Source organism: Bos indicus x Bos taurus, chromosome 16 (genome assembly GCF_003369695.1).
Source record: "Bos indicus x Bos taurus breed Angus x Brahman F1 hybrid chromosome 16, Bos_hybrid_MaternalHap_v2.0, whole genome shotgun sequence".
Lineage (NCBI taxonomy): Eukaryota > Metazoa > Chordata > Mammalia > Artiodactyla > Bovidae > Bos > Bos indicus x Bos taurus.
This window is the reverse complement of record NC_040091.1, coordinates 49,800,913-49,826,452: the sequence shown is the minus strand read 5'-3', so window position 1 is coordinate 49,826,452 and position 25,540 is coordinate 49,800,913. Positions and strand designations below refer to the sequence as shown.

Below are 25,540 nucleotides of genomic sequence, written 5' to 3'. Positions count from 1 at the left end.
TGGGCCTCGGGCATCAACTATCTGTTCAAGTAAAAAATTGTCTCCATCTGTGTTGGCTAATGACTGATTAAATGACTAATCACGGAAGTCTTAATTAAACCCATTTTTCTTCGAGCAAGTGGGGGAGGGGCCCCGTTCCTGGCATGTGTTAGGCTCTGGCTGGTTCTCCGCGGAGCAGTTACGGGCAAGGTCAGTGCAGTCACTGCGCTGATGGGGCTGCAGGCATGTCTTCCTGTGTGGAGCCTGTGTTCAGGATTTCGGGGAGGATGCGGCTGGAGCCACGCTCTGTGCGTTTTGACGGGAGTCCCCTGTGTGGCCGGGCAGGCTCCAGGCCACGGTTCTGAAATGGAGTCGGTCTTGTGCAGCAAGCGGACACAGTCTCACGTCAGTCAGGAACTGCCAGGGCTCTGTGTCATGCTGTGAAATTCCGTAACATGCCAGGAATGTCTCCACAGGAATGCGGCGGGGCCGGCGGCGGGGCCCGGGCTCGCCTCGGGAGCAGCGCCGTGCAGGGCCGCCTGCCGGCCTGCCCGGTGCTGGGGCCGCCCCGTGTGCACACCGTCTCTCCCAACCCGGAGCTCAGAGCCAGGCGACCCGGGCAGGCTCCCCTGATCGTGCTGAGCCAGCCACTCAGGAACCAGACTTGAGATATGACGAAGCCGCGAATGCGATGGCCAGCAAGGGCCGGAGCCCTGTGGACACAGGCCATTACCAGGGGAGGAGGAGATCAGGGCAGCCACACCTGTCTGTGAACCCCGGGCTCAGGCCCTCCCAGGTCGTGCACGCAAAAGGCCCCTTGCAGGCCTTGACTCTCTGGGGTTGGGGTCTGTGTGGTGAGGGGTCCCAGTGGGCTGGGCCAGCCTGGGAACCCCAGGACTTGGCAGTACCTGGGCACCCCTTCTCCAAAATTGGGGCACTCACCCCAAGACCATTCTGTCTTTGGAGGGGCAGGGGTCTGGTGGGCCACCGGCTGGGCTCTGGGAAGGCCCAGACCCCTAGGCCAAGGGTGCTAGTCTGCCCAGTGGACCCCTTCCTCCACTGTGTTTAGGGAGCATGCTGCTGCTGCTAAGTCGCTTCAGTCGTGCATGAAGGTAGTTTAATTAGATCCGAATATCGTGACAAAAGGCCAGAAGTCCGTCCTAAAGGCGCCCTTGTCGTGTGAAATAAAGACCCACTCGGCCCTGAAGTTGGGGGCCCATGTCTTGCCAGACCTTGTGGGGATGAAGAGACACTGCTTCAACCCTTCCTGTTCTTGGAACCCCTTGATGACGACCATGGGTGAAGCTAACACGTGACCATGTGAGGTGTCCTGTGGCTCTGGGGGGTCACCAGGTGAGGACGCACGGGGGCCCCGGGGCAGCAGGGCAGGGAAGGCGGTGACTGAATGCGGAGCCATGCAGGCTGTGGGCCTCTGGAGCCTGCTCTGAGGGTCAGGTGGCCCTGGGGCCTCAAGGTTGGCCTGTCTTGGGCCCAGCCCCGCAGTTGGCCGCCTGGACCCCTTCCTCGCTCACCAGAAGCTGAGGAATGGCTGGCTTGCCCTTGATCTCCTCCTGGGCCACCTGGGGGTTCGGGGGCACCACCTGAATTCAGCGGCTTCTTCCACCCTTCCTGGACTTTGGGATCTGACACTGAGAGGCCAAAACCACAGGCCAGCCTGGAGGCTCCAGGGTCATGGCCAAACTCGGGCCCGTGGACAGGGCGTGGACAAACTCGGGCCCCATGGGCGGGATTTTGGGGAAAACAGAAGGGTTTTAAGTGCCAGCTGCTGCATGCTCGCGGAGCAGACATCAGGGGTGGGCTGGGCTGTGCCCTGCTGGGCACTTCGTGCTCCTGTCTCACTCCTTGCAGGTGGTCAGAAGGACTGTCCCTTTGCCCCATCAGGTCATGGGGGAGATCTGTGCAAACATCCTGCCCCGGGGGGCGGGCATTGGTGTGTGCTAAGTCGCTTCAGTCGTGTCCAGCTCTTTGCGACACCCATGGACTATAAACCACCAGGCTCCTCTGTCCACGGGATCCTCCAGGCGAGGATACTGGAGTGGGTTGCCATTTCCTTCTCCAGGGGATATTCCTGATCCAGGGATTGAACGCACGTCTCCTGCATCATCTGGCATTGCAAACGGATTCTTTACCACTGAGCCCCTGAGGAAGTCCCAGGAGGCCCAGCTGAAATGAAGTATCCACAACCTCACAAGGATTCTCAGTGCAACCCAGGTGCTTCTCATTTGCCTGAGCCAGTTGCTGGAAAAGATGGATTTCTTAGAAAACCTAAAGGTGGGCTTTTAGGGTCCACAGCCAGGTTTGGATGCTGGCGCGAGGCACTGGAGCCTGAACACACGTGAGGAAGTAGTGGTGGGGATGGTGGATCAGGAGGCCCTGGGGGCCTTGGGCAGGCTCTCCACCTCTTCTCTGGGTGGGAGCCTCGGACATACAGACACCCATCGGGGTGGGGGCTCAGGGGCACAGAGCTGGGCCTGGATTCAGGAGGTCTGGAGACCAGTGCCCGCAGGAAGGAAAGGCGCTTATGGCTGCAAAAGCCTGGCCTGGGGCCTCAGGGGCAGGTCAGGCTGGGTAGGTAGGCTCGGGCCGGGGCGCTGTGGCCAAGCCAGGGTTGCCTGACCACGCTGGCTCGTGTCTTTAACCAAGGTAACTCCAGGCCCATGGGGAGCTCTGTACACAGCCAGCATGGCCGGGGTTGGGGGGTGACCCGGGAGCTTTGGGAGAATATCTCCCTGGGGTTTCTGTATTTGGAGAACAAGCTCAGAGGGGCTCCCTGGGGAGAACGGGCCAGCCTGCCCCTTGGGCCGAGATGAGGGAATGCAGCAGAGCACAGGGACCCTCTGCGATGGTCCCAGCCTGGGTGAGGACACTGCATTTCAAGAGCTTGGAGAGCCCTTGGCAGAGCGGACGGCAGGAGGAGGAGCTCGCTGCTCCTGTCTTCTCGGAAGAGGACAACAGTGAAAGCCTCCTTTTTTGCTGAAATCAGACGTTTCCACATCAGTCTCAGCTGCCGAGTTGCCACAGTTACTGAATCCAGCACATGCTTCGCTGTGAGCATCTGGGCCTGGGCTGTGTTGTGAGTTAGTCCTGGGGGTGTTTCAGCCTTTGGCTGCGCACGCACGTCCCTGAGACCGAAACACCGGGCAACGTGGGGTCTCCGTGTCTTGCAGGAGCCTTTTCTTTTTTGGAGGCTGTGCTTCTCTGGTTGTTGTGTGAAATGAGCTTCATATTTAGTTCACACACCATGACTCAGAACGATGCAGAAGGGTGGCCCCTTCCTCTGGAAATGGCGCATCCCCACACAGCCTGCGACCCCGTGCCAGCCTCCAAGTGTCCCAGCCGGCCCACGCCTGCTGGCGTCATCGTCACCAATGAGCAAGCTAATTGCAGAGTGTTGGCGGATGCAGTGGCTCAAGGCCGCTTGCCCCCTGCCCGTTTGTCCTGCGTTTCTCATTTTCCTAGAGTTTTGTGGCTGCATCTCTGCCGGCCGGTCTCTGCTCTTTTGTATGGCTGTTTCCACGTGTGCCCTAGGCTGGTGGCAAGAGGTGTCCATGGCACCCCGACCATGACTCCCGAGGGCTCATGCTGGGGTTGGAGGCCAGACCTTGGTGGGAGGTGGGAGTCTCGGAGGGCCTGAGTGGCCACATCCTCCCCTGAGCCTGGGTCTCTTCTCCAGAAGGAAGGTTCCTGTCTTTGGGGTTCCGTGGCCAAATTGCCAGCCCAGGTCTGCTTTGCCTAACCACACCTCACAGGTTCCACCCCAGGAGGAGACCTCAGATGGGGGTGCACTGGTGGCTCCTTGGGGGCTGCCCAGTGCTCAGGGCTTTCAGGTGGGTGAGGATCAGTCCCACCCGAACCTCTGGAGCTGTGGGGCTTGGCGGGGAGGTGGGGGGCAGGGGGCTCCCAGGAATTTCTCTGGAATCCAGCCTTCTTCCTGAGAAGGAACAGCTGAGGGATATCCCCTCGCCTCCCCCAATACCCCTGCACAGCCCTGCCTACTTCTTCAGACAGAAACCTGAACTCAGCCTGGGTGAGCTCTGGTCTCCTTGCCTGCAGGCCGGGCGGCTGTGGCCCCAGGTATGTGACGGCCTGCACAGACAGAAAGGGAGGCACACAGACCAAGCTCCAGGCCACGGTGCTGCCACCTGAGGGCCTGCTGCCCGCCCGGGGACCCCGACCTCTGTCCATGTGCCAGAGCGTCTGCAGGCCCCTTGAGGGAGGGGACCCCTGTGACTACTCTGCTCCCCTGGCCTCAGGCCTGCCTGGGTGAATCCCCACGTGGACAGCCGCAGGACGTGGGTGGGCTCCACCCAGCTGCCTGCTCCCAGGCAAGGCCCTCAGTGCAGGAAGTTCGCCATCCTAGACCAGGCCCCGGGCTCCATGGCGTCCAAGTCATCTCAGGCCCCGGGGATACCGGGCAGGCGGGCGGAGAAGGGCCCCATCCTGGGATGCACACACCTGGGAGGCTTGGCTGTGGCCCAGCTGATGGGGGAGGCCAGAGCAACCCCAGCGCCGATGAGTGTTCCTACCTGCTGCCTCCTGGTGGGCCTTGTGCTATGGGCGTCATCCCCCTGTGGTCCTGGCCTCTGGGCCTGCTGCCCACCTTTTAGAAGCAGCGGGTGGAGGCAGGGTTCAGCTCCCAGATCCCTCATGCATTGCCTCAGCGTCAGGCTGAGCCCTGTCGGGGGTGTCCCACCCCTACCTCATGGAGGCCCTCCAGAAACAGGATGGCGTGGTACCCTGGTGGTGGGGGCCCAAGGTGGACGTCGGAGAACTGGACGCAGCCTCGCTCTGCTCGCCGACGGCTCCCGGGACAGCGGGGCTCGTGTTTCCCGGCTGAGGGGAAAGAGGATTCCAGAAAAACAAAGGAAAAGGCCCTTTAAGTATCACAAAACAAAAGTCAGAAAGGACATTTCCTATGGCCTCTCTGAAGTGGACTTGTGTGGCTGAGGTTGTTGGGCCGTGGATGGCCACACGGGCTCTGGGGGGCCTGGCGCTACTGCCCAGAGTGCCGGCCACACGGCCATCTCCAGGGGAGTGGCTGGGCTGGTGTAGACACAGGGCCCCACTGGGTGTGGTTTTGGGTCCCCCGCCTCTCGATGCTCCTTTGTCTGCGGTCCACCATGAGGCCTGGCAGGTGGTGCTTTGGGGATGCGGGGGTCTCCTGTCACAACACCTGTGCCACTGAGGCCCTGGGTGCCCTGGACAGGCCCCAGGTCAGAGGCCTTGTGCTCAGCCAGGCAGAGCCTGAAGTCCTCTTCTGAACAGTATGACAGGAGGACGTGCCTCCTTAATGAGGGCTACCCCATGTGGTGACGTCAGACCACACCTGTGGCAGGCAAGCACAGAGCACGGAAGGGCCCACAGCCACCAGCTCCACAAGGGAGGCCGCCCCCCCAGGGGACCTGAAACCCTTTAGTGCTGGAGAACGTCAGAGGGCTGGGTTTAATCTGCCCCACTGGGGCCCCCGCCCACCCTGGCTTCCTCCAGCCCCTCCCCCAGGAGTCCTAAGGTCTGACGGCCATAGGGAGTGCTTCTACCCCTCCCCTTCCCCGTGTCTCTTCTGCCTGCAGGGGCCCCTGCGGTGTGGTGCTGTGCAGGGCCACCCCAAGACTGTCCCAAACAGACGCACATCAATCAGGCTTGCTCGCATATGGGGATGGACTCAGGGCTCTTCTGACCACCCTCTGCCCCAAGGGCCCTGCCCACGTGTACACAAGTCGGGAAGGGCCAAGGGGAGGTGGTTGGACACTCCTGCCAGCCGACTCTGCAGGGTGAACCCTTCATTGGCCCCCTCGGTGGGGGTCTGAGTGAGTGGAGGGGTGTCTCTTCATCGGCCCCCTCGGCGGGGGCGGGGGGTCTGAGCAAGTGAAGGGGTCTCTCCTCCATACCCTGGATGGGGCCCTGGGGTGCAGGCATTAACACCCCTTCCCTGGAGCCTAGCTTCTGCAGGGAGAGGTGTAGATGGACCCCAGAAGTATTTCCAAATTACAGGTGGGGAATTATTTCTCTCGGCGGGGTCTTAATCTCATTGTTACAGCGCATTATAAAAGCAGAGTCTTTGCTCCCGCAAGGACGTCCTCTATGCACGCTGTCTCCTGTCAGCTCAGCTGCCCGGGCACTGTGGATGTCCTGGGCAGCGAAAGGAACGCGCTGCTGACGGAATCGTTTCCAGCTCTTAACGCACCGCGGCTTCCGTGCGGCTTCGTGGGAGCTAACGTCTCCCACCTCTGGACAGTAAAGACCCACTCTGTGTCCTCTGCCAAGGTGACCGGCTAGTGGGCCCCAGACAGAGCTGGGCTTGCTGAGGCCATGGTTTCTCCTGGGCAGCAACCAGACCTAGGCCCACAAAGCACCGTACTGGGGGGCTGGGGACTAGGGGCCTGTGTGGAAACAAGCTGGTGTGCAAGTCCATGCACATCCACACTAAGCCCGAGCTGCCGCCCCCCGGCTCTGGGCACCAACGGGGCTGCTGGAAGAGGCCGGTCAGTCCTCCAGACCCTGCAGGCCGCCCGGAGCATGGGTGCTCCTGTGTCCTCCCCGCGAGTGAAGAGGGACTGAGGAAGCGAGGCTGGACCGTGCAGTGAGACCCCAGTGCTCTGGGTGCGCACACGACCCTGAAACCACGCAGGCGGACGTGACCAGGAGGGGACGCCGAGACCCTGACAGCAGCTCAGGACGCCTCCACCTAAGCTACGAGGGTGGGCACCCTGACCCCCAGGACGCCTGCTTACCATCCAGGGACAGAAGAGGAAGGGCTCCAAGACCCCTTTGTTGAGTGACAGAACCTGGCGCTGTCCAGCTGAAACCCCATAGGTAGCTCTACCTGCAGTCCTAGGAGGGAACCTTCTAGATTTGGGGACATGTGGACCCTAGCCTGGGGCTGGGGGCTGTGATCCTGGACACAGGAGACGGGGGAGGGGTGTCCATCCGCACAGACACGCCTGTGCTAGACACCTGGCCACTTCTAGCCACCTCCGCTCACCAGTCTCATACTTCTCAGGGGGACCCCCCCAGCTGCCCACTGCCCTCCCTGGTGATTGCCACCCCGCCGAGCCTTTCAGTTCCAGGCTCTGGATGTTCAGTTCACCCCTCATGCTCCAGCGCATGGATCCATCTCTGCCTGTACCCTGAGCACGAGCTGGTCCTATCCTCGCTCATGGCTGAGCCGTGCTGAGCCCTCTGGTCCTTGGTGCTGCTGGCCTCTGCCCATACCTCCCAATCAGGTCCCTGCTATGGGCGTGATGACCCCTCCTGACCCTGTCTGCCCTGTGACCAACCTGGTCCCGAGAGTTTGAACTACACATAGGAGAAGTGGGTGCTCCACGGGAGGGAAGACCCCACTTCTGACAACAGACTCAGCCTCAGAGACCCTGCCAGGCCCCTGGCTGTGCACTGCCTTCCCTGGTGGGCACAGGCTAGCCATTCTCCTGGCTGAGTGTGTGTGGGCCAAGTGGCCACTTCAAGTGTACCCAAGTCCTGAGGATGCTGCAGGAGAGGGAGGGAGCCCCTACCCCTCGTGTCCTGAAAGGGTCATCACTCCTGGGCGAGGGTCCTGCCTGGGCCTCCGGGGCCCTTGGGGCGGCTCCTGGTGCGTTTCTGCAGCCTCCCCAGCCAGGTGGCCCCGCGAGCAGGTTCGCGACTCCAGCTCTCTGGGGTGACTTCCGAACCTTTCTGTCGATTTTAATTACATCAATTACGGCTTTATCAGCAAAATAAAGGTCATTGTGCTGCCTCCAGGGAGCAGGAGGCCGAGCTGGCCAGGGAGAGCGGGCAGCTTGACCTCTCCGGGAGGGAAATGCCAATTAATTATCTTTTTACAGCCGACTCAATTAGACTCCCTAATCACCTGTGTAGGACACAGAGGAGGCGCAGAGACCTCGGGAATAAGTGCCGCTGCTGTGGGCCCGGGTCTCTGGGGCAGCTGGCTCCAGGCAGGACGTTTCCTCTCTAGCAAGACTTGAGCCCCTAGGAGGTTATTAGCCTGAAGAGGACGAGCTGGCCCATCTGTTGGTGGCCAGACACACCACGCCAGTCTCAGGGTAGACTCCATCAGCAAGGGGCTGGCTGGTTACAGAGATGGACACGCGGGCAGCCAGCAGCCGGCAGCAGGGGAAGCAGGGAGGTCCACGCGGGAAGGACACCTGGGGCCCTGGGTCTTGATGGCCAAGGGCAGGGGAGGCAGCCTGAGGGCTGGGGGGTCTCCCTGCCCTTCTCCAGCTGCCCAGGACCTGGGCGACAGCTCCCTCTGAGTTGTGTGCCAGCCCTCTGGGCCCCGTTTGTCCCTGGGCACACACAACTCTGCTGGGGCCTGGGATCTGGCCTGGAGGATCTGCCTTCAGCCGGTCAGCTGCCTCCCCACCTGGCACAGGTGTGCACACACACGTACATGCGCACACACAAGTCCCGACTCTCACACTCCCTTGCCCAAGAGGCCTCCAGCCCCAGGGCCACTACCCTGTGACCCTCTCCATGGGCTGCCTGATGCCAACCTGTGGATGTGGTTGAGGGTGCCGACCTCACCCCCGAACAACGGAGCTGCCCCCACAGACCAGGCCTCGGTCCTGTCGGTGGTGTTTGCCTGGGAGGGTTTCCTAACATTTGTCAAAAACCTCTTGAGCGACCCTTCCCCACAAGGCCCCTCCTCAGCCCTGCCGTGGCTCCTGGGGAAAGGGGAGGGGGAGGAAAGAGGAAGTGCCACCCCCCACAGTCACTGGAAACAGTCCAGGCTCCTCCATGTACATTCAGTGAACCAGCTGGAGGGAGCAACCTGGATGTCTGGGTGAGCTCCCCCAACACCCATCCTAGCGGCCACATCCTGCAGAGCCGTCTGGACTTCACTTCCCACGCAGTAGGCCCGAGGGCTGGGGCACCCCCTGCAGTGGACCCATGCTCCTGTCCAGGGAGACGACAGGAGAGAAACACTGGAGTCAGGGATGAGCAGCTCTGAGCCGCTGACATCTGACAGGTCAGTCTGTCCTGTTGGCTGAGGGGGTGAGCAGTGTGGCTGGGAGAGTCGAGTGCACCCTGAGCCCCCCAGGTGATCAGAAGTGGAGCAGGGACCCCTAGCCCCTCTCAGTCCTGTCCTCCTGACCTTGGAGCCAGGAGTCAATTCTGGTGCCCGTGAACCACTTGGTACCAGGAGATGGTTCAGGACAGGAGGAAGTAAGAAAGGCCGTGGGTCTTGGTTGTTTGAGGCCACAACTGCCTCAGAACCCTGCAGGTGGGTCCGTGTGGCAGGGACCAGAGTGGATGGGCTACTGTGCCCCAATCATGGCTGACATCCACCCAGAGTCCTGCTTTCTGACCCCACCTGGCACCCCCTGGGCCACACATCCTCTCTAAGGTTAGGCTGTGAGCATCCTTCACCAAGTGGGGAAACAAAGCCAGAGCCTCATCCATTTCCTCCTGGCTCCTCTCCATCTCCCAGGGTCCCCGTCTACCTGGGCCTTTCTCCAGTTTCGCTGTTGCTCACCTCTGCTGGCTCCTCCAACCCCAAACATGCTCCTCCCTAGACCTCCTTCCACACCTTGTTTGGATGCTGATACCCTGAGGAGTGAAGCCTGCTTCTCCTGGACAGTCCTTCCTGGCTCTTACGGCCTCAGTTCTCAGGCGTCCTTAGGACCAGCTCTGCCTGCTGCATTGTCCTCACCACTCTACCACCATCATCCCCATCACCGTCTTCATCAACACCATCATCATCCTCATCACCACCACTTCACCATCTTCATCACCATCACCACCATCATATCATCACCATTACCATCATTATCATCATCGTTACCACCACCATGACTGTCCTCACCTCCACGGTAGGGTCACTCTGCACTCTCCAGGGGCCAGGTCCTTTGCTAAGCTCTTCCCAGGTGGTGTGCACACATGGAACCCTCACCTCAGCCCAGAAGAGACACCATCGTCTCCCTGTTTAGAGAGCAGGAAACTGAGGACAGCCAGCCCTGGTCAAGGTGTCTACTGCTCTGCTGGTGCCACCAGGGTGGAGGCAGGTGCACAGAGCTTGTCTTTGAAGAGCCCTGGCTGGGCCTGCATTCCCTCAGGAGCCCCTGCAAGGGCGCCCCCTTCATCTTGGTTGTACTTGTCCCGGCTGCCTGCACCTGGGGTGGAGACATGGGCCCAAGCTCAGCCCCAGAAATAAATTCTCCGCGTGGGGAACACAGAGCCTTATCTGTAACTGGGCCCTCTTCCCAGCTGGGGGACTCAGCTTATTTTTTTTAATAAGAGATTTTCAAACTCAAGAATTTCCAGGCCAGCCAGGGGATGGTAACCTGGCCTGGCCTGGCCTGGCCTGGGAGGGGTGGGCATGTGGAACCTCCAGTTCCCCTGGTGGGTGGCTGCAGATCATATACAGCCTTGACATACTCCTTTCCCAATTTTCAACCAGTCTGTTCCATGTCTGGTTATAACTTTGCTTCTTGACCCACATATGGGTTTCTCAGAAAACAGGTAAGGTGGTCTGGTACTCTCATCTCTTTAAGAATTTTCCAGTTTGCTGTGATCCACACAATCAAAGGCTTTAATGTAGTCAATGAAGCAGATGTTTTTCTGGAACTCCCTTGCTTTTTCCATAATCCAGTGAATGTTGGCAATTTGATCTCTAGTTCCTCTGCCTTTACTTAATCTAGCTTGCACATCTGGAAATTCTTGGTTCATGTACTGTTGAAGCCTAGCTTGAAGGATTTTGAGCACAACCTTGCTAGCATGCGAAATGAGTGCAATTGTATGGTAGTTTGAACATTCTTTGGCATTGCCCTTCTTTGGGACTGGAATGAAAACCGACCTTTTCCAGTCTTGTGGCCACTTCTGAGTTTTCCAAATTTGCTGGCATATCGAGTGCAGCACTGCAGCAGCTCCTGGAGGTTCCCACTAGCCCACAGGTTCCCATCCGTTCCCCAGTCCTCAGCCAGAGACTAAAGGAAGCCAATGGCCCCCGGGTGTTCCCCGTGTGTCCACTTCGTGCAGGTGGCTCGCTAAGCAACAGCCTCGCCCTGGGTGGAGGAGGAGTGGGGGTGGGGTGGGGCCTAGACCCCAGGAGTGGCCCAAGGACGCTTGCCCGAGGTCTCTCCTATAGAGATGTGTCCTTTTACATGCTGGGAACTTGCCATTTCTGAAGCTTTGATGACACTTTGATGACAACTGTCCTGGGGGTCTCAGATGGCTCTGGTCAGAGGCCTCAGGGGCCATGAAGGGGCCTGAAGCAGGGCAACTGCCAGCTGCTTTCCACCATGAGGGTCACTGCGGGGAGCAGTCAGCAGGCAGGGAGGCTGGGTGGCTGCCGGGGAGGCCTGGGGTCTCCAGGGGCAGAAGCTTGTCTTTCTGAGTGATTGAGTCAGCCTCGGACTAGGTGGGGAACTCACATGCTTCTGTTCTTCCAGAAAAGAGTGGAGGGCTGTTTGTCGCTCTCTCTAGGAGACCATCAGGGCAAAGCTTGTGGATGGCATGTGGGGCCTGGTCATGCTGTCTCTGCCTCCAGCCCCCTCCTGCACAGGGCAGGGCTGGCACAAGACCCTAGGCTCCGAGGAAGGAAGGAATGGAGTCAGCAAACTGCCTTTAAAGAGAAAAAGTGGGGCTTCCCTGGTGGCCCAGCAGTTAAGAATCTGCCTTCCAATGCAGGGGACACAGGTTTGATCCTTCGTCAGGGAACTAAGATTTACATGCCATGGGACAAGTAAGCATGTGGGCCACAACTACTGAGCCCACACTGTAAAACCTACACACCACAACTAGAGAGACAGCTGTGCTCCACAGGAAAGACCCAGCACAGCCAAAAACAGGTGCTGATTCCGAGGCTTCGCGACAAGGCTTGTAGGGGCTCCAGCCACCAGGCGCCAGGGAGCAGCTGGTGGGGGGCGGTTGGGAGGGTGGGGGGTTTTGGGGGGCGAAGGGGTTGGGGGGCGGGACCCAAGGAGGCCACGAGACTCACCCTCTTCCCCACACTGCTCCGGGAACTGTGCCCTGACTGAGGGGTGAGAGTGCGCGGTGACACGCACACACGAGAGTGAGCACACACTCACACACTCACACACACACGGGACTCAGCCACAGGGAAAACACTCTCCCCAGGGCAAGGCCTCCAATGCACACACACACATATGCGTGTACAGAGACTTACGTGTGCACACACACCCCCACAAGTGCAGCCCCTCACCTGGCCCAGGCCCCTCCTCCTAGTCACCCAGTCCTGACTCTGCCCCCATCCCTGGGGCCCAACTCAGGCCTGCCCTGCTGCCCCTGGGACCACAGTAACCCCCCAAGGAGACCTCTTCCTCCATCCCCGGTGCCTTTGGCATGTGCTTCCTGACAGAGGCTGGGTCCTGGCATCTTGCGGGGAGCCCTGGACAAGTTAGGGCACCCACCTTGCCTCCCGCCCTCCACAGTCTCCTGGTTGAAGCTGCTACTGGACCCTAGGGGCCACACATACCACAAGCTGTACCACGAGCCCCCGTGCCTCCCCTCCAGGCCGTGGACCCATTGACCAGCCGTGGCATCTCAGTCAGTCAGTGCAGAAGCCTGACCCAGCACGGCGTTATGGGTGTCCCCTGTGGACAGGGGCCCGCAGGCAGCATTTTGGCCGATGGAGGAAGCCATGGGTTCGGTGACATAGTGGGGTAATGGGAGGGGGCAGAAACTGTTCCTGTGGGAACCCCTGGGGTGAGGCTGCAGACAGGCGGGGGCTCTGACCATAGAAGACGGGCAGCCCCATGAGGGGCACCCAGGTGGGAGGCAGAAGGGGTGATGGAGCGGGAGGCCCACCCCATCTGATCCTGGAAGCTGCCAGCAGCCACTGGCTAGTTAGTTGGCTTCTTGGTCAGAATCTAAATGTGAGGGAGACCAGGAAGCAAACTGGTCTGGTGGTTCTAAGTGGTCTGGGCCCCCATGACTCCCAAGGTCATGAAGAGAGCCCACTGGACGATCCCAGCAGTGGGGTCCTTGCCTCAGAGGCTGTGACCCGGGGCTGAGATGGGGGCCAGGCTGGCGCCGTGTCACCAGGAGGCTCGTTCAGGTCACCCACGGTTCAGTCCTTTCTAAGGAGACAGATGCACCCAGCGTGAGCATCCACATGGGTGCAGGATCGTGGCCTGCCAGACCTTGGCTGCACAGGGAGCCTGGGTCCACACTCGCCTCCCTTTTTCTCTCCACCACCTGCCAGAGACCCACTGTCAGGGGTCAAAGGGCATAGGGTGTCCGAGGCAGAGCCAGAGTCCTGCTGCTGCCCATGCCCATGGGGCTGCAAGACACACGGAGGGGCTGGTGCCCCGCAGCTCCTGGCCAGCCCCAGACAGGCATCAAGTGTGGGAAGGAGGAGCTGGAGGGGGCTCCAGTTGGACGCTGGAGGTTAGGCCCCCACTGCCCTGCAGACGGGCTCCTCTTCCTCCGTGGGCTCCCAGACCGCAGGATTGCTGCAGGGCCCGAGGGCTGTGTACCTGTCTCCTTAGAAAGGACTGAACCGTGGGTGACCTGAACGAGCCTCCTGGCGACCCGGCACCAGCCTGGCCCCCATCTCAGCCCCGGGTCACAGCCTCTGAGGCAAGGACCCCACTGCTGGGATCGTCCAGTGGGCTCTCTTCATGACCTTGGGAGTCATGGGGGCCCAGACCACTTAGAACCACCAGACCAGCCAGGGCCCCGGCTCCCAGAAGCTGTGGTCTCGGGGGCCTGCAGCCCCTACCACTCTGATGCCAGCTCCAGGCAGGCAGCTCCCTCCCATCTGAGTTCACTTCCCTTGTCCTCCACAGCATCAGTCCTGGAAGCAGCGCGGAATCTTTTTATATTTCCCTGGGACGTTCCTTCTAGCTGGACAATTCCTAGACAAGAAATTTATAGCACAAATTTTCCTTTAAAAATATGGATCTTTCATGCTATTCTGCCATAATTAACCATAGACAATTAATATTAAAATGCGTTATCACCCCAAGAGGCAATGAAATCTCCAGATCTCTGCTATGCATTCCGTCACTTTTATTGGCAAGACTGGATTAGCAGCAAAGGGCACCTTGATTTTTAAAATCATCTCACAGATCTCCTCTGATGGACACTCAAAACCATGTTTAACAGTGAAAATGAGGGCCACTCAGATCAACTGGAAACATTTCCTGGTAGGGTTTTGTGCATTAAAAAACAACAACGACAACAAAACAGCAATCTGAGGTTCTCCCTCCCTGCTTTGGCGTTTTTTTAGGTTCCCAAATCCAATTTACAGGGGATTGTCTGAGCCACCCGGGCTCTGCTAGCCTCACAATGTCCCTCTAGCAATTAGCAGCACCTGCATTAGGATTCAATGGACTTAAATTACTGGGGGGTGAGGCAGACACCCCACTGACAACAATTAACACAAAAGAGCTGCACCATTTAAAGCTGTGGGTGGGAATTACAAAAGGTTAAGAGACTAAATATAAAAAAAATTTTTGAATATAAAATCAATGTGCTTTGTTACAAAAATCTGGGTGCTATAATTTAACCAAATTAGGGTTTAGAATATCTGGCAATAGTCCACGTCTATGACATCGTTTTTTATTCTCAACAAAAAGCAACTTGTCTATTCAAAAGTTAAAAACAATCAAAGAACTGAAATATTTCATGTCAACAAAATAATAAAACACAGAGTTTTGAATTACGTACTACTGACATTAGGCCTTTGGAAAGGGAAAGCATTTTCTCTCCTCGTTTCACTTATTTGTATAATTGGAAACCAAGTTCTCAGAGGTTCGTTTTCTTAATTGCCTGCGGGATGCGGGAGTAGAGTGCTGACCCACCATCTGCGAGAGCCTGGCCCCGCTGGGGCTGGGGCTGGGGCAGGTGAGGGCTGAGCCCCCAGGGCAGGGGGCCCACGGGAGGCTGGCGTAGGGGGTGAGATCCTGAGTGGGGGTGCTTCCCAGTGGCCCCTCCTTTGTAAACAGGCATTGGCCCTGGGCACCCACAGTTCTGAACCACTGATCAGGAGGCTATATTTTCTTCTGCCCAGAGAAGTCTGGGGTGCAGGGTTGGGGCGCAGGGGTGCTGAGCCCCTGTAGCTGCTCCGGCTGGCTGGGGTCTGTGCTCATGCACATCTGGGCTGTCAGAACAAGTTGAAACAGGAAAGCTGCTTTTAAATGTAAGACGATCCAGGTTCTGTTCTAACTTATGGTCAGCCTCAGCTTCAAGGCTTCTGCTCAGGGCTGTCTTTCCTCCCTCCCTTCCCAGGGCAGTCGACCTCTGGGAGACCCTTAACCACTCCAGGGTTTGAACCTGACCTTGTGCTCCAGGGTGGGAAGGGGGTGGGCAGGAGGACACAGCAGCTCTCCCCATCCGCTCGCTGAACACAGCGCTTCCTCTAGAAGCAGGGTCACAGGTACCCCTGCCAGGGTCTGCTGGACACGCCCAAGGGGTCTCAGCTCAGGGCAGGGCCCAGGGTTGGTGGCTCCTGACCCCCAGCATTCAGCCCTGGCTGGCCTGCCCCAATGAGTAGGCCTGGGGGGCCCTCATCAGCTCCCAAGGCTGTGACATCCCCATGGCACAACCATACCATCTCCCTCGGTACCTGCTGGTCTAACAGAATCAGCATCTTCACCACCGGCCCATTTTATCAAACCCGTTAACCACAGTCTACAGTCCTGTCATGGGGCTGGAGGGTGAGGTTGGGGGCAGGCAGGGGTCACAAATGGGCCTGCTTTCTACAAGGAGATGTGGGGGGAGGTGGGGGTACCTGCACAGAGGTGGCAGGAGGCCCAGGTCCTTGCCCACAGCCTGTGTCCCGTCCAGCTCTGTGCCCTCCAGGGTCTGGCGGTGCAGTGAGATGATGGGGCTTCTGATTTGGGCTTCAAAACACTTGGCAGATGATGAGAAATATCCAGCCTCTGCTTCTTCTCTGGTAGCAGAACCTGGTCCAAGCTGACAAACTGTTTCTTGTCTCTGCATGGCCTAGTGGGGTCCTGTGACCAAGTTCTGGCCAGTGAGGTATAAGCGGTGATGGGAATGATAACCCCAGGAAGCTTTTTAGAAGGGAAGGGCTTCCGACTCCTTATGCCTCCCTCTTCCTGCTAGCTGGAATATGGCAGTGATGGCTGGCACTTGTGCAACCCTCAAGGGCCATGAAGTGGTGCACAGAGTAGCAGAATAGGAAACAGAGGCAGGAGTCCTCGGTCACTGAGAGACGGGTGACCACAGTGGGGCTGCCCAGTGAGCACAAGGGGCTGGGTGACTAGGCTTGGGTGAGCGCCGCCCCGTATCTGGCTGTGCTGGTCACAACAGGCAATCGGTAGTGCTCACAACTCCGGGGGGAAGCTGGATGTTTCACTGGACTTTTCTGGTTGGAGGGGGGGTCCCTGTAAGTCGCTTCAGTAGGAATAGTCACCTCAGAGGTTCTATTGGCTCAAGTTTCTTCCAGGACTTGTGCTGGGTTATCTTTGATCTGAAACCCACTGGGCTGTTATTGAGACCTGTTTGTGCAGGGATCCTGGCTGCGGCCGGCAACCTGAAGAGACATCCTCCGGGCTGGGCCCACGGCAATGCCCCTGGCCTCAGACTCAGCAGGGCCACCCTCTGTGCCGTGTCCTGCCCATCTCAGACCTCACCCAGGGGAGCACACAGGCAGAGACAGCCATCCAAGACCCCTGGGGCCCTCAACAGGCTGGAGAAAGGGCTTGGGTCCCTAGTGAAGGTCTGGGTCTAAGAACCAAGCAAGAAAGGGTCATGGCTGTGCTGGGGTGAGTGTGAGGGGGACAGGGCTTAGTATCCTGGTTCTGAGATACAGACATTCACCCCACGTGCAAAGGACTCCGGGTTTGTGCTGCTCTTATGGCCGAGCTGCCCCAGAACACTGCGCTCTCGGCTTTCCTTCAGGACGAGGGAGGGATAAAGAAAACTTAAAAGTTAAAGATATCTATCTTCATATCGTTGGGCTTCCCAGGTGGTGCAATGGTAAAGAATCCACCTGCAATATGGGAGACCCAGGAGATGCGGGTTTGATCCCTGAGTGAGGAAGATCCCCTGGAGGAGGGAATGGCTGCCCACTCCAGTATTCTTGCCTAGGAAATCCTGTGGATGGAGGAGCCTGGCAGGCTATACAGTCCATGTGTTTGGACACAACTGAAAGACTGAGCATATATACACACATCCCTGTATAGTCATAAAAGGAGGTTTTATCAGAACTAGGAAAGGCTTGGTCACTCCTCTGGCCATTTCAGGGCTTTGCTCCACCCACCAGGGTCCTAGGTCCGACTGTGTGCCCCCCAGACCCCCTGCAACCCTGGGCCCTCCTTCCTGCTGACCGTGTACATGACTCACAAGTTTTAACCATCATTGTTGTTGTTGTTGTTCAGTCGCTCAGTTGTGTCTGACTCTTTGTGACTCCATGGACTACAGCACACCAGGCTTCCCTGTCCTTCACCAACTCCCAGAGCTTGCTCAAACTCATATCCATTGAGTAAGTGATGCCATCCAACCTCCTCATCCTCTGTCGTTCCCTTCTCCTTCTGTCTTCAATCTTTCCCAGCATCAGGGTCTTTTCTAATGAGTCAGCTCTTCGCATCAGGTGGCCAACGTGTTGGAGCTGGAGCTCCAGCTTCAGCATCAGTCCTTCCAGTGAACATTCAGGATGGATGTTCTGTTATTATCTTAGGGTTTCTCTCACTGGAGGATAACTGCTCACCTCCTTGCCGAAGAGCTGGAGTGTGCACCACAGGACAGACAGATGCAGAGTGTTCACCACCCTGGGCTGACCCAGGCTCTCTAGCAACAGGCCCGAGGGGCTGGGGTATGGGGAGGGGGTGAGTGTCATCTTGGCGGGTGGGACTTTCACCTGGAAGGGTCCTACGTGAACCCACTCCTGTGAAGGGCAGACTGAGTCCTAAGAAGGGCAGGAACAGGAGGTGTGTCCTCCTTGCCCTCTAGATGGGGGCCCTGTTCCCTCCTCAGGGCACTGTCCAGAGCCAGACCTGGTGGCGGGGCAGAGGGTACAGGGGGCTCAGTCCATCGTCCTGCAGGCGGATGCTGAGAGCACCTCATTTTGTAGAAGAGGAGCTGAGCCCTAGGGAGGTTCAGGCGGAAAGGGATGGATTCACTCCTGCTGAGCACCCAGGGCCTGTGACTCAGCCGCGAGCGCTGAAGGGGCTGGAGCTGAGAGGGTGCGGACCCCTCGGCTTCCCCACAGGCTGTTTTCTATGGCTTGACACCCACATGCTAGGTCCAGTCCAGGGGCCTGCACATGGTCACTGATGCGGGGCTCACACTTGGGCCGGCAGAGGGCCTTTATGTAGAAACACCAGCACATTCTCCGATGACGACAATGATAACAACAACGCAGCTAAATTTGCTTCCGTAAACAGAAGGGGATGCAGAGACAGGGTCCTGGGCCAGGTCACCAAGGGTCCCCTGAACCAGCCAGCCCTGCCCACCCTGGGAGGGAGGGACCCAGGCCTTGGTCTGGACACTGCTCCATCTGACTTGGGCCCTGGACGTGGCAAGTCTGTGCCCCTACCCACCTGGGGCATCACCAGGGCGAAGGAGAATGTGAGGCCCTAAATTGAAGAGTATGCACCTGCCCGGTGGGGACCCCAGCTCCAATTACCCAGAGGTCCTCCCAGAAGGGTCGAGAACATGGGGTACCAGGTGGGACCCCCACGGCTGGGACACTGCCCTCCCTTAACTAAAACACACCCCCTGCCGACTAAGAGCCCCAGGTTTGTGAGAGGATTCAATCCTCAGCTCTAACTACAGAGATGAAAAACAGACGGCCTCACTCTGCGTTCACGGCCACAAGGGACACGCTTGTGGAGTGCGCAGGACAGTGGTGCCGCAGCCCGGACCACTCACCTCCACCCCTGCCCGCCCGGGGCTCTGGATCTGCACCGTGAGCATGTCCAGCAGCCTGGACACAGGTCGGCCACCCCCAGCCCGCCTTCAAACCCCCGGCCACAGTGACTGTCCTTGGAACCATCTGGCCTGGGCCTGAGTGTGTCCTCCTGGGACATCCCAGGTCTCCCATGTCCACTGTTCTCAGGGGTCAACTTCACTTCCTTCTGCTCAGGTTTGGGGGACACTGCTATCAGCCATGCCTCCCTGAGCTCATGTTGCCCACTGCAGACCCCCCAGTTAGCCCCACTCACCAGGCGGGCCACCAGGGTCCCCGTCAGGGAGCAGTGAGTCGGTGCTGGCACTTTCCAGGGCAGCCCTGGGCTCTGGGCCCTCGGACGCGGGGCTGGACAGAGGGTAGGAGATGCACTGGAATCCACTGTGGAGGGAAGGACAGTGTCACGCAGCTGCAAAGACACGGAGTCCAGGGAGAAGAAAGGGCCGCGTGGCTCCTCAGAGGCCAGGGGGCAGGGAGGAAGCAGGGAAGGGGCGGTGTCTCACTCGGCCTCCCTGCCTCGCTGCCCTTGGCCCAGGACCCCTTCCTTGCTCCACTACCACCGTCAGAAGGGGCCTCGGCTTCGCCTTCGCCTTCGCCAGATCAGCGTGTGGTGACCCCACATGTCTTGGTGTGAGGCGTGGGCAGGGACAGTCCCAGCCAACCCCCCGCAGAGTAAAGGAGGGACCGCTCCTGCCATGCCTGCCCAGGTGCTGCCCAAGGCCACCTTTACTCACAAGGGGGTCTGGATGGGCGTCTGCCCCAAGCCGTCGTCTACTCTGAAAAAGCTGACCTCCGAGTAGGCTGGGAGCTGCACGTACCGGACGCCCGCGGAGATCTCCAACTCCCGGCCATCCTCACCTTCCAGAAGGAGAGAGAAGTTGCTGAGGGCCATTAGGGCGGAGCGGCAGGACCCGGACCCCTGTCTCCCTGGGCCTTTGTGAGGAGCAGGGCATCGGATGGGGCCGCAACCACGCTCACCTTGCCCTACCCTTGCATTCCTGGACCCTCAGCTCCACTCCACCCTCAGCCAAGCTGCCCACGGCCCAGAGGAAAAGGACGTTTGCTAGAGACGTGAAGGCAGGCTTCTCGGGGAAACCAGTGCAGACAGGCAACCCCACGCGCAGTGGAAGATGAGCCGGGATCCTTGATGTGAGAACAAAACCAAGATGCAGGAGAGCCAGGAGAACTTATCACTAGCAGATGTACATGACAAGAAACGTTAAAAGTTAAGTCCTTTGGGCAGAAGGGAAATGGCAGCAATGGAAACCTGTGTCTACAGGAAGCAGTGGGGGCCAGAAATGGCATCTGGAGGCAGATGGCACTTCCTTTTCTGTCTGTCAGCTACTCCCCAAAGATAAACAACTGTTGAAACAAAAATGACCTACAGGTTATAAAGCTGATTAGACACATGAATGTAAAACGTACTGAAACAAGAGCATAAAGATTGTATTGTAGACAGGAAGTATAAACTGTAAAGCTCTTATACTGTCGATGATGGAGTATGATAGCACTTGGAGTTAGACTGATAATTTAAAGATGTATATTTACATCTTTAAGTAAACCTTAAAGTATCCCCTAAAATGACACAGAAAAGAGTTATAATCAATAATCCAGAAGAGGAGATAAAATAGAATTAAAAAAAAAAACTCAATTAATCCAAAAAAGAAAGGAATAGAATATAAGGGAAAAAAACCAGCCAGGGAAAATAAGGAAGAAATTGTAAAATGGTAAGTTTGAACCTACTGTATTAAAAATTATATTAAATGTGAATGGTGTAAACCATTTAGTTAAAAGAGAGATGGATAAAAAAGCAGGACCTAGGTATATGCTGCCTACAAAATAATATATTTAAACTATAAGGACGTGAATAGGTTCAAGGTAAAAGCATGGATGACGATGCTGATACCAGTTAAAAGAACACTGAGTGACTGCATTAATATCAACAAAAGTAGGTGTCAGAGCATAGATTATCAGCATGCATAAAGGAGATAATTTCACAATGATATGGTCAATTAATTGACATAAAAATACTAAATGTTTATGCCCCTAATAACAGAGTTTCAAAATACATGAAGCTAAAATTGATAGAAACGAAAGCAGAAATAAATAGAAACACAAGCATAATCAGAGATTTCAACATACCACTGTCAATAACTGATGGAACAAATAAACATAAAATCAGTAAGGATATAGCAAACTCAACAAAAATATCAACACAATTTACTTGATTGACATTTATAGAATATCCTATCCAATTCCACTCAAGAAGAGAATCCACACTCTTCTCAAAGTGCACTCCAAACATTTCCCAAAACAGACCATATTTTGAGCCGTAATACAAGTCTCAAAAATTTAAGTGAATTTAAGATACAAGGTATGACTCTAACCACATAGAATTAAGTTAGAATCAGTAACAGAAAGATCTCTGGAAAATCTTCAAATATTTGGAAGTGAAACAACACACTTCTAAATAACTCTTGGGTCTAAAAGGAATCAAAAGGGAAATCAGAACGTATTTCAAATTGAATGAAAATGAAAGCATACCACATCAAAATTTGCAGGATTCAGTTAAAGTAGTACTAAGGGGTAAATTTATAGCAACAAACTTCTATATTAGAAAAGAAAAGTATGAAAGAACCTTGGAAACAATTCCACCTTAACAAGTGAAAAAAGAAAATAAAATTCAACCCAAACTAAGCAGAAGCAAGGAAGTAATAAGATAGAAAGAGGAATTAATGAAATAAAAAGCAGACAATAGAGAAACGAATGAAACCAAAAGTAGGCTGTTTATCAATGAAACAGATAATGTCTCACTATACTATTCAGGAAAAAAAAAGAAGACATCCGTAATCCATATTAGGAACAAGAGAGGTGATATCAGTTCATTAAGCAGGGAGCAAGGGAATGTCATGAACATTCAAGAAATCGGACAACTTGGAAGACACAAAACACCAAAGCTCACTCAAGAACAAACAGATAACCTAAATAGGCTTATATGCAAGGGAAATGGGATTAGTAGTTAAAAATCTTCCCACAGAGAAATCTCCAGGCCCAGGTGGGCTTCGTATTGAATTCTACAAACATTTAAGAAACAATACTAATTCGACACAAACTCTTCCAGGAAATTAAAGAAGAGGGAATTTCCCCAACTTACTTTATGAGGTTGGCAATATCCTGATACCAAAACCGGACAAAGACAACACAACGAAAAAAAAAATCAAGACCAATTTCCTTATGAACAGACATGCAAATATTTGAAACAAAATGTAGCAAACTGAATGCCCAGGTAATTCAAGGGGGGAAGAGAGGAAAGAATAGTTTTTTAACAAACGAAGCTGGGACAACTGGACATCCACTTGCAAAAGAGGATGAAGCTGGACCCCTGCCTCACACCACATACCAAGGTTAACTCCAAATAGACATTAGGCTAAATGTAAGAGCTTAAAATATAAAATCCTTAGAAGAAAACAGAGGAATAAAACTTCATGACTCAGTTAGGCAGTCTTCTTAGATACGACACCAAAAGTACAAACAACAAGAGAAATAAAAATAAACTGAACTTCATCAAAATTTAAACTTTTGTGTTCAAAGGAAACAGTCAAGAAACTGCATGACAACCCATAAAACAGGAAAAAATATCTGCAAATCAGATATCTGATATGGCGCTCATATCCAGAATATATAAAGAATTCTAGATTACTCAGAATAAAAAGACAAGTTGCCCAGAGTTTTAACGGGCAAAGGATCTGTATAGATTTTTCTCCAGAGAAGATCTACAGATGGCCAGCAAGTGCATAAAAAGATGCTGCACACATCATTACTTGTTAGGGAAATGCAAGTCAAAACCACAGTGAGACACCAGGACAACTACAACCAGAAAAACAGAGTAACTGGTGCTGGTGAGGAGGTGGAGCGACGGAAGCCCTCAGCCACTGCTGGTGGGAACGAAAAGGAAGAAAAGCAAATTGTATTTATTTGTAGATGACATGATCCTTTGTACAGAAAATCCTAAGAAATCCTCAGAAAGTTAGTTAGAACAAACAAGCCCAGCAAGGTTATAAAACATACATAAATCAGCTGTAGTCTTGCAATTTCTGAAGCGAAGATAAAAATTCCATTTGTAATAACATAAAAGGAAATAACAAATGTATCAATAACTATAATTGAATAATGATAAATTTTGTTGTTGTTCAGTTGCTAAGTAGTATCTGACTCTGAAACCGCATGGACTGTAGCACGCTAGGCTTCCCCTTCACCATCTCCTGGGTTTGCTCAAACTTGTTTTTTGCTGACTACAGAGCTTCTCCATCTTCAGCTGCAAAGAACATAATCAATCCGATTTTGGTATTTACCATCTGGTGATATCCATGTGTAGAGCTGTCTCTTATGTTGGTAGAAAAGAGTGTTTGCTATGACCAGTGTGTTTTCTTGACAAAACTCTGTTAGCCTTTGCCCTGATTCATTTTGTACTCCAAGGCCAAACTTGCCTGTTACTCCAGGTATCTCTTGACTTCCTACTTTTGCATTCCAGTCCCCTATGATGAAAAGGACATCTTTTTCTTGGTGTTAGTTCTAGAAGGTCTTGTAGGTCATCACAGAACCGTTCAACTTCAGCTTCTTCAGCATTAGTGGCTGGAGCATAGACTTGGATTACTATAATGTTGAATGGTTTGCCTTGGGAATGAACCAAGATGATTCTGTTGTTTTGGGGGCTGTACCCAAGTACTGCATTTCAGACTTTTGACTGTGAGTGCTACTCCATTTCTTCCAAGGGATTCTTGCTCACAGTAGTAGATATAACGCTCATCTGAATTAAATTCCCATACATTTTAGTTCATGGATTCCTAAGGTGTTGACCACTTGATTTACCACTCCAATTTACCTTGATTCATGGACCAAACAATCCAGGTTCCTATGCAAATTATTAATCATTTATTAGTAAGTTTAACAAAAGAGTGAGACTTGCACACTGAAAAATACTAACATTGATGAACCTGAAGATAAATAGATGAAGAGATATTTCAAGGCCAATCAGAAGAGTCAGCTTCTCCCAGCTTTTTCAACCCATCCCTGACAGAATCCCAAAGAAGGCAGGCTTGTTTTTTTCCCTTTTTGGGGGCAAAAATTGACAAGTTGATCCCAGAATAGTCATACAGAAATACGAAGGTCCCAGAATATCCAAAACAATTCTGAAACAGAAGTAAAGGCTGGAGGAATCTCCAGTTTCAAAGCACGTGCTGTGTGCTCGCTCAGATGCTCAGGTGTGTCTGACTCTGCGACCTTATGGACTGTGGCTCACCGGGCTCTTCTGTCCATGGGATTTCCCAGGCAAGAATACTGGAGTGGGTAGCCATTCCCTTCTCCAAGGGATCTTCCTGACCCAGGGATCGATCTTGTGTCTCCTGCATTGGCAGGCAGATTTTTTTTTAACCACTTAGCCTCTGGGGAAGCCCAGTAAGCTTTGAAAGCTTACTGGAAGGCTATGGTATAAGGACAGACATATTGATCGATGGAGTGGAACTGACATCCATCCACGTGTAAACCTTTACACTTACAGTCAAGTCACCTCTGACCAAGGTGCCCAGGCAATTCTGTGGGGAAAGAACAGTCTTTTCAATACATGGCACTGGGACAGCTGGAATCCACGTGAGAAAAGATGAATTCAGACCTTTATCTGATCCATGAAAATTAACTTGAGCCAAAGTTGTAAAAGAAAAGAGGAGGAAAATCTCTGTAAACTTGGGTTAAGAATCCTCAGATGCATGACTAAGACCGTAGTCGATAAAAGAAGAAACTGACAAACTGGGCTTCATCAGAATTTCCAACTTTGAGGACTTCTCTGGCAGTACAGTGGTTAGGACTCTGCGCTTCCACTGTAGGGGGTACAGATTTGACCCCTGGTCAGGGAACTAAGTAAGATCCCACAGGCTGTATGGCAAAAAAAAAAAAAAGAACTTTTAAAACTTTGAACATTAAAAGACAACATTAACCAAAGAAGAAGAGGGCAGCAGAGGATGAGATGGTTGGATGGCATCACCGACTCAATGGACATGAATTTGAGCAAACTCTGGGAGATAGTGGAGGATGGGGGAGCCCGGTGTGCTGCAGTCCATGGGATCACAAAGAGTGGGACAAGGCTGAGCAACTCAACAACAACAACAACAAACAGGTCACACTGAAAGAAAATATCTGCAAAGATACGCATGAGAAAGGACTCATATCCAGAACACATACAGAACTTGTATACAAGTAAAAAGACGAACCACTTAATTTTTAAAAAACTGGGTGAGATACATGAATAAACACTTTTCTGTGAAGATGTACAAATGGCCAATACACACATGAAGAGCTGTTCAACATCATTAGTTTTGGGTTAACACAGATCAAAACCGTGAGGAGGTGCCACTGGACACCCTGAGGATGGCCACTCCCTGGCGAGGATGGGGAGAAATCAGAACCTCATATGTTGCTGACGGGACTGTAAAATGGTACTGCCACTTCAGAAAACCATTTGGGTGTTTCCTTAGAAATGCAAATGCCAACCTGCCACATGACCCAGCAAGCCCACTTATGAATGTGTGCCTGAGAGAAGTGAGCCATGTTTACACCAGGCCCTGCGCACAGATGTCCCCTGCAGCCAAGCACCCAGGACGGGACCGGCCCCTGGGGACGCAGGCCCACAAGTGTGCGGCCCACGGAGGG

At 54.5% G+C, this 25,540-nt stretch overlaps 1 protein-coding gene across 5 annotated transcripts in view; it reads right to left on the bottom strand.

Annotated features, from left to right (window-relative positions):
* MORN1 (MORN repeat containing 1) overlaps positions 1 to 25,540 on the bottom strand; it is a 49,106-nt gene that overhangs the window by 8,047 nt on the left and 15,519 nt on the right. For 2 of the 5 annotated variants that reach the window (XM_027565146.1, XM_027565147.1), the window contains exons 9-12: positions 19,573 to 19,696; positions 19,095 to 19,219; positions 4,700 to 4,833; positions 4,527 to 4,600 (exon numbers count right to left, since the gene is read on the bottom strand). In XM_027565146.1, the coding sequence (XP_027420947.1) occupies positions 4,527 to 4,600; positions 4,700 to 4,833; positions 19,095 to 19,219; positions 19,573 to 19,696 (457 nt within the window). Of the gene's footprint in view, positions 1 to 4,526; positions 4,601 to 4,699; positions 4,834 to 13,954; positions 15,065 to 17,509; positions 19,220 to 19,572; positions 19,697 to 25,540 lie in introns of those variants that run through there. The other 3 variants (XM_027565149.1, XM_027565150.1, XM_027565148.1) reach the window with 3 other exon arrangements.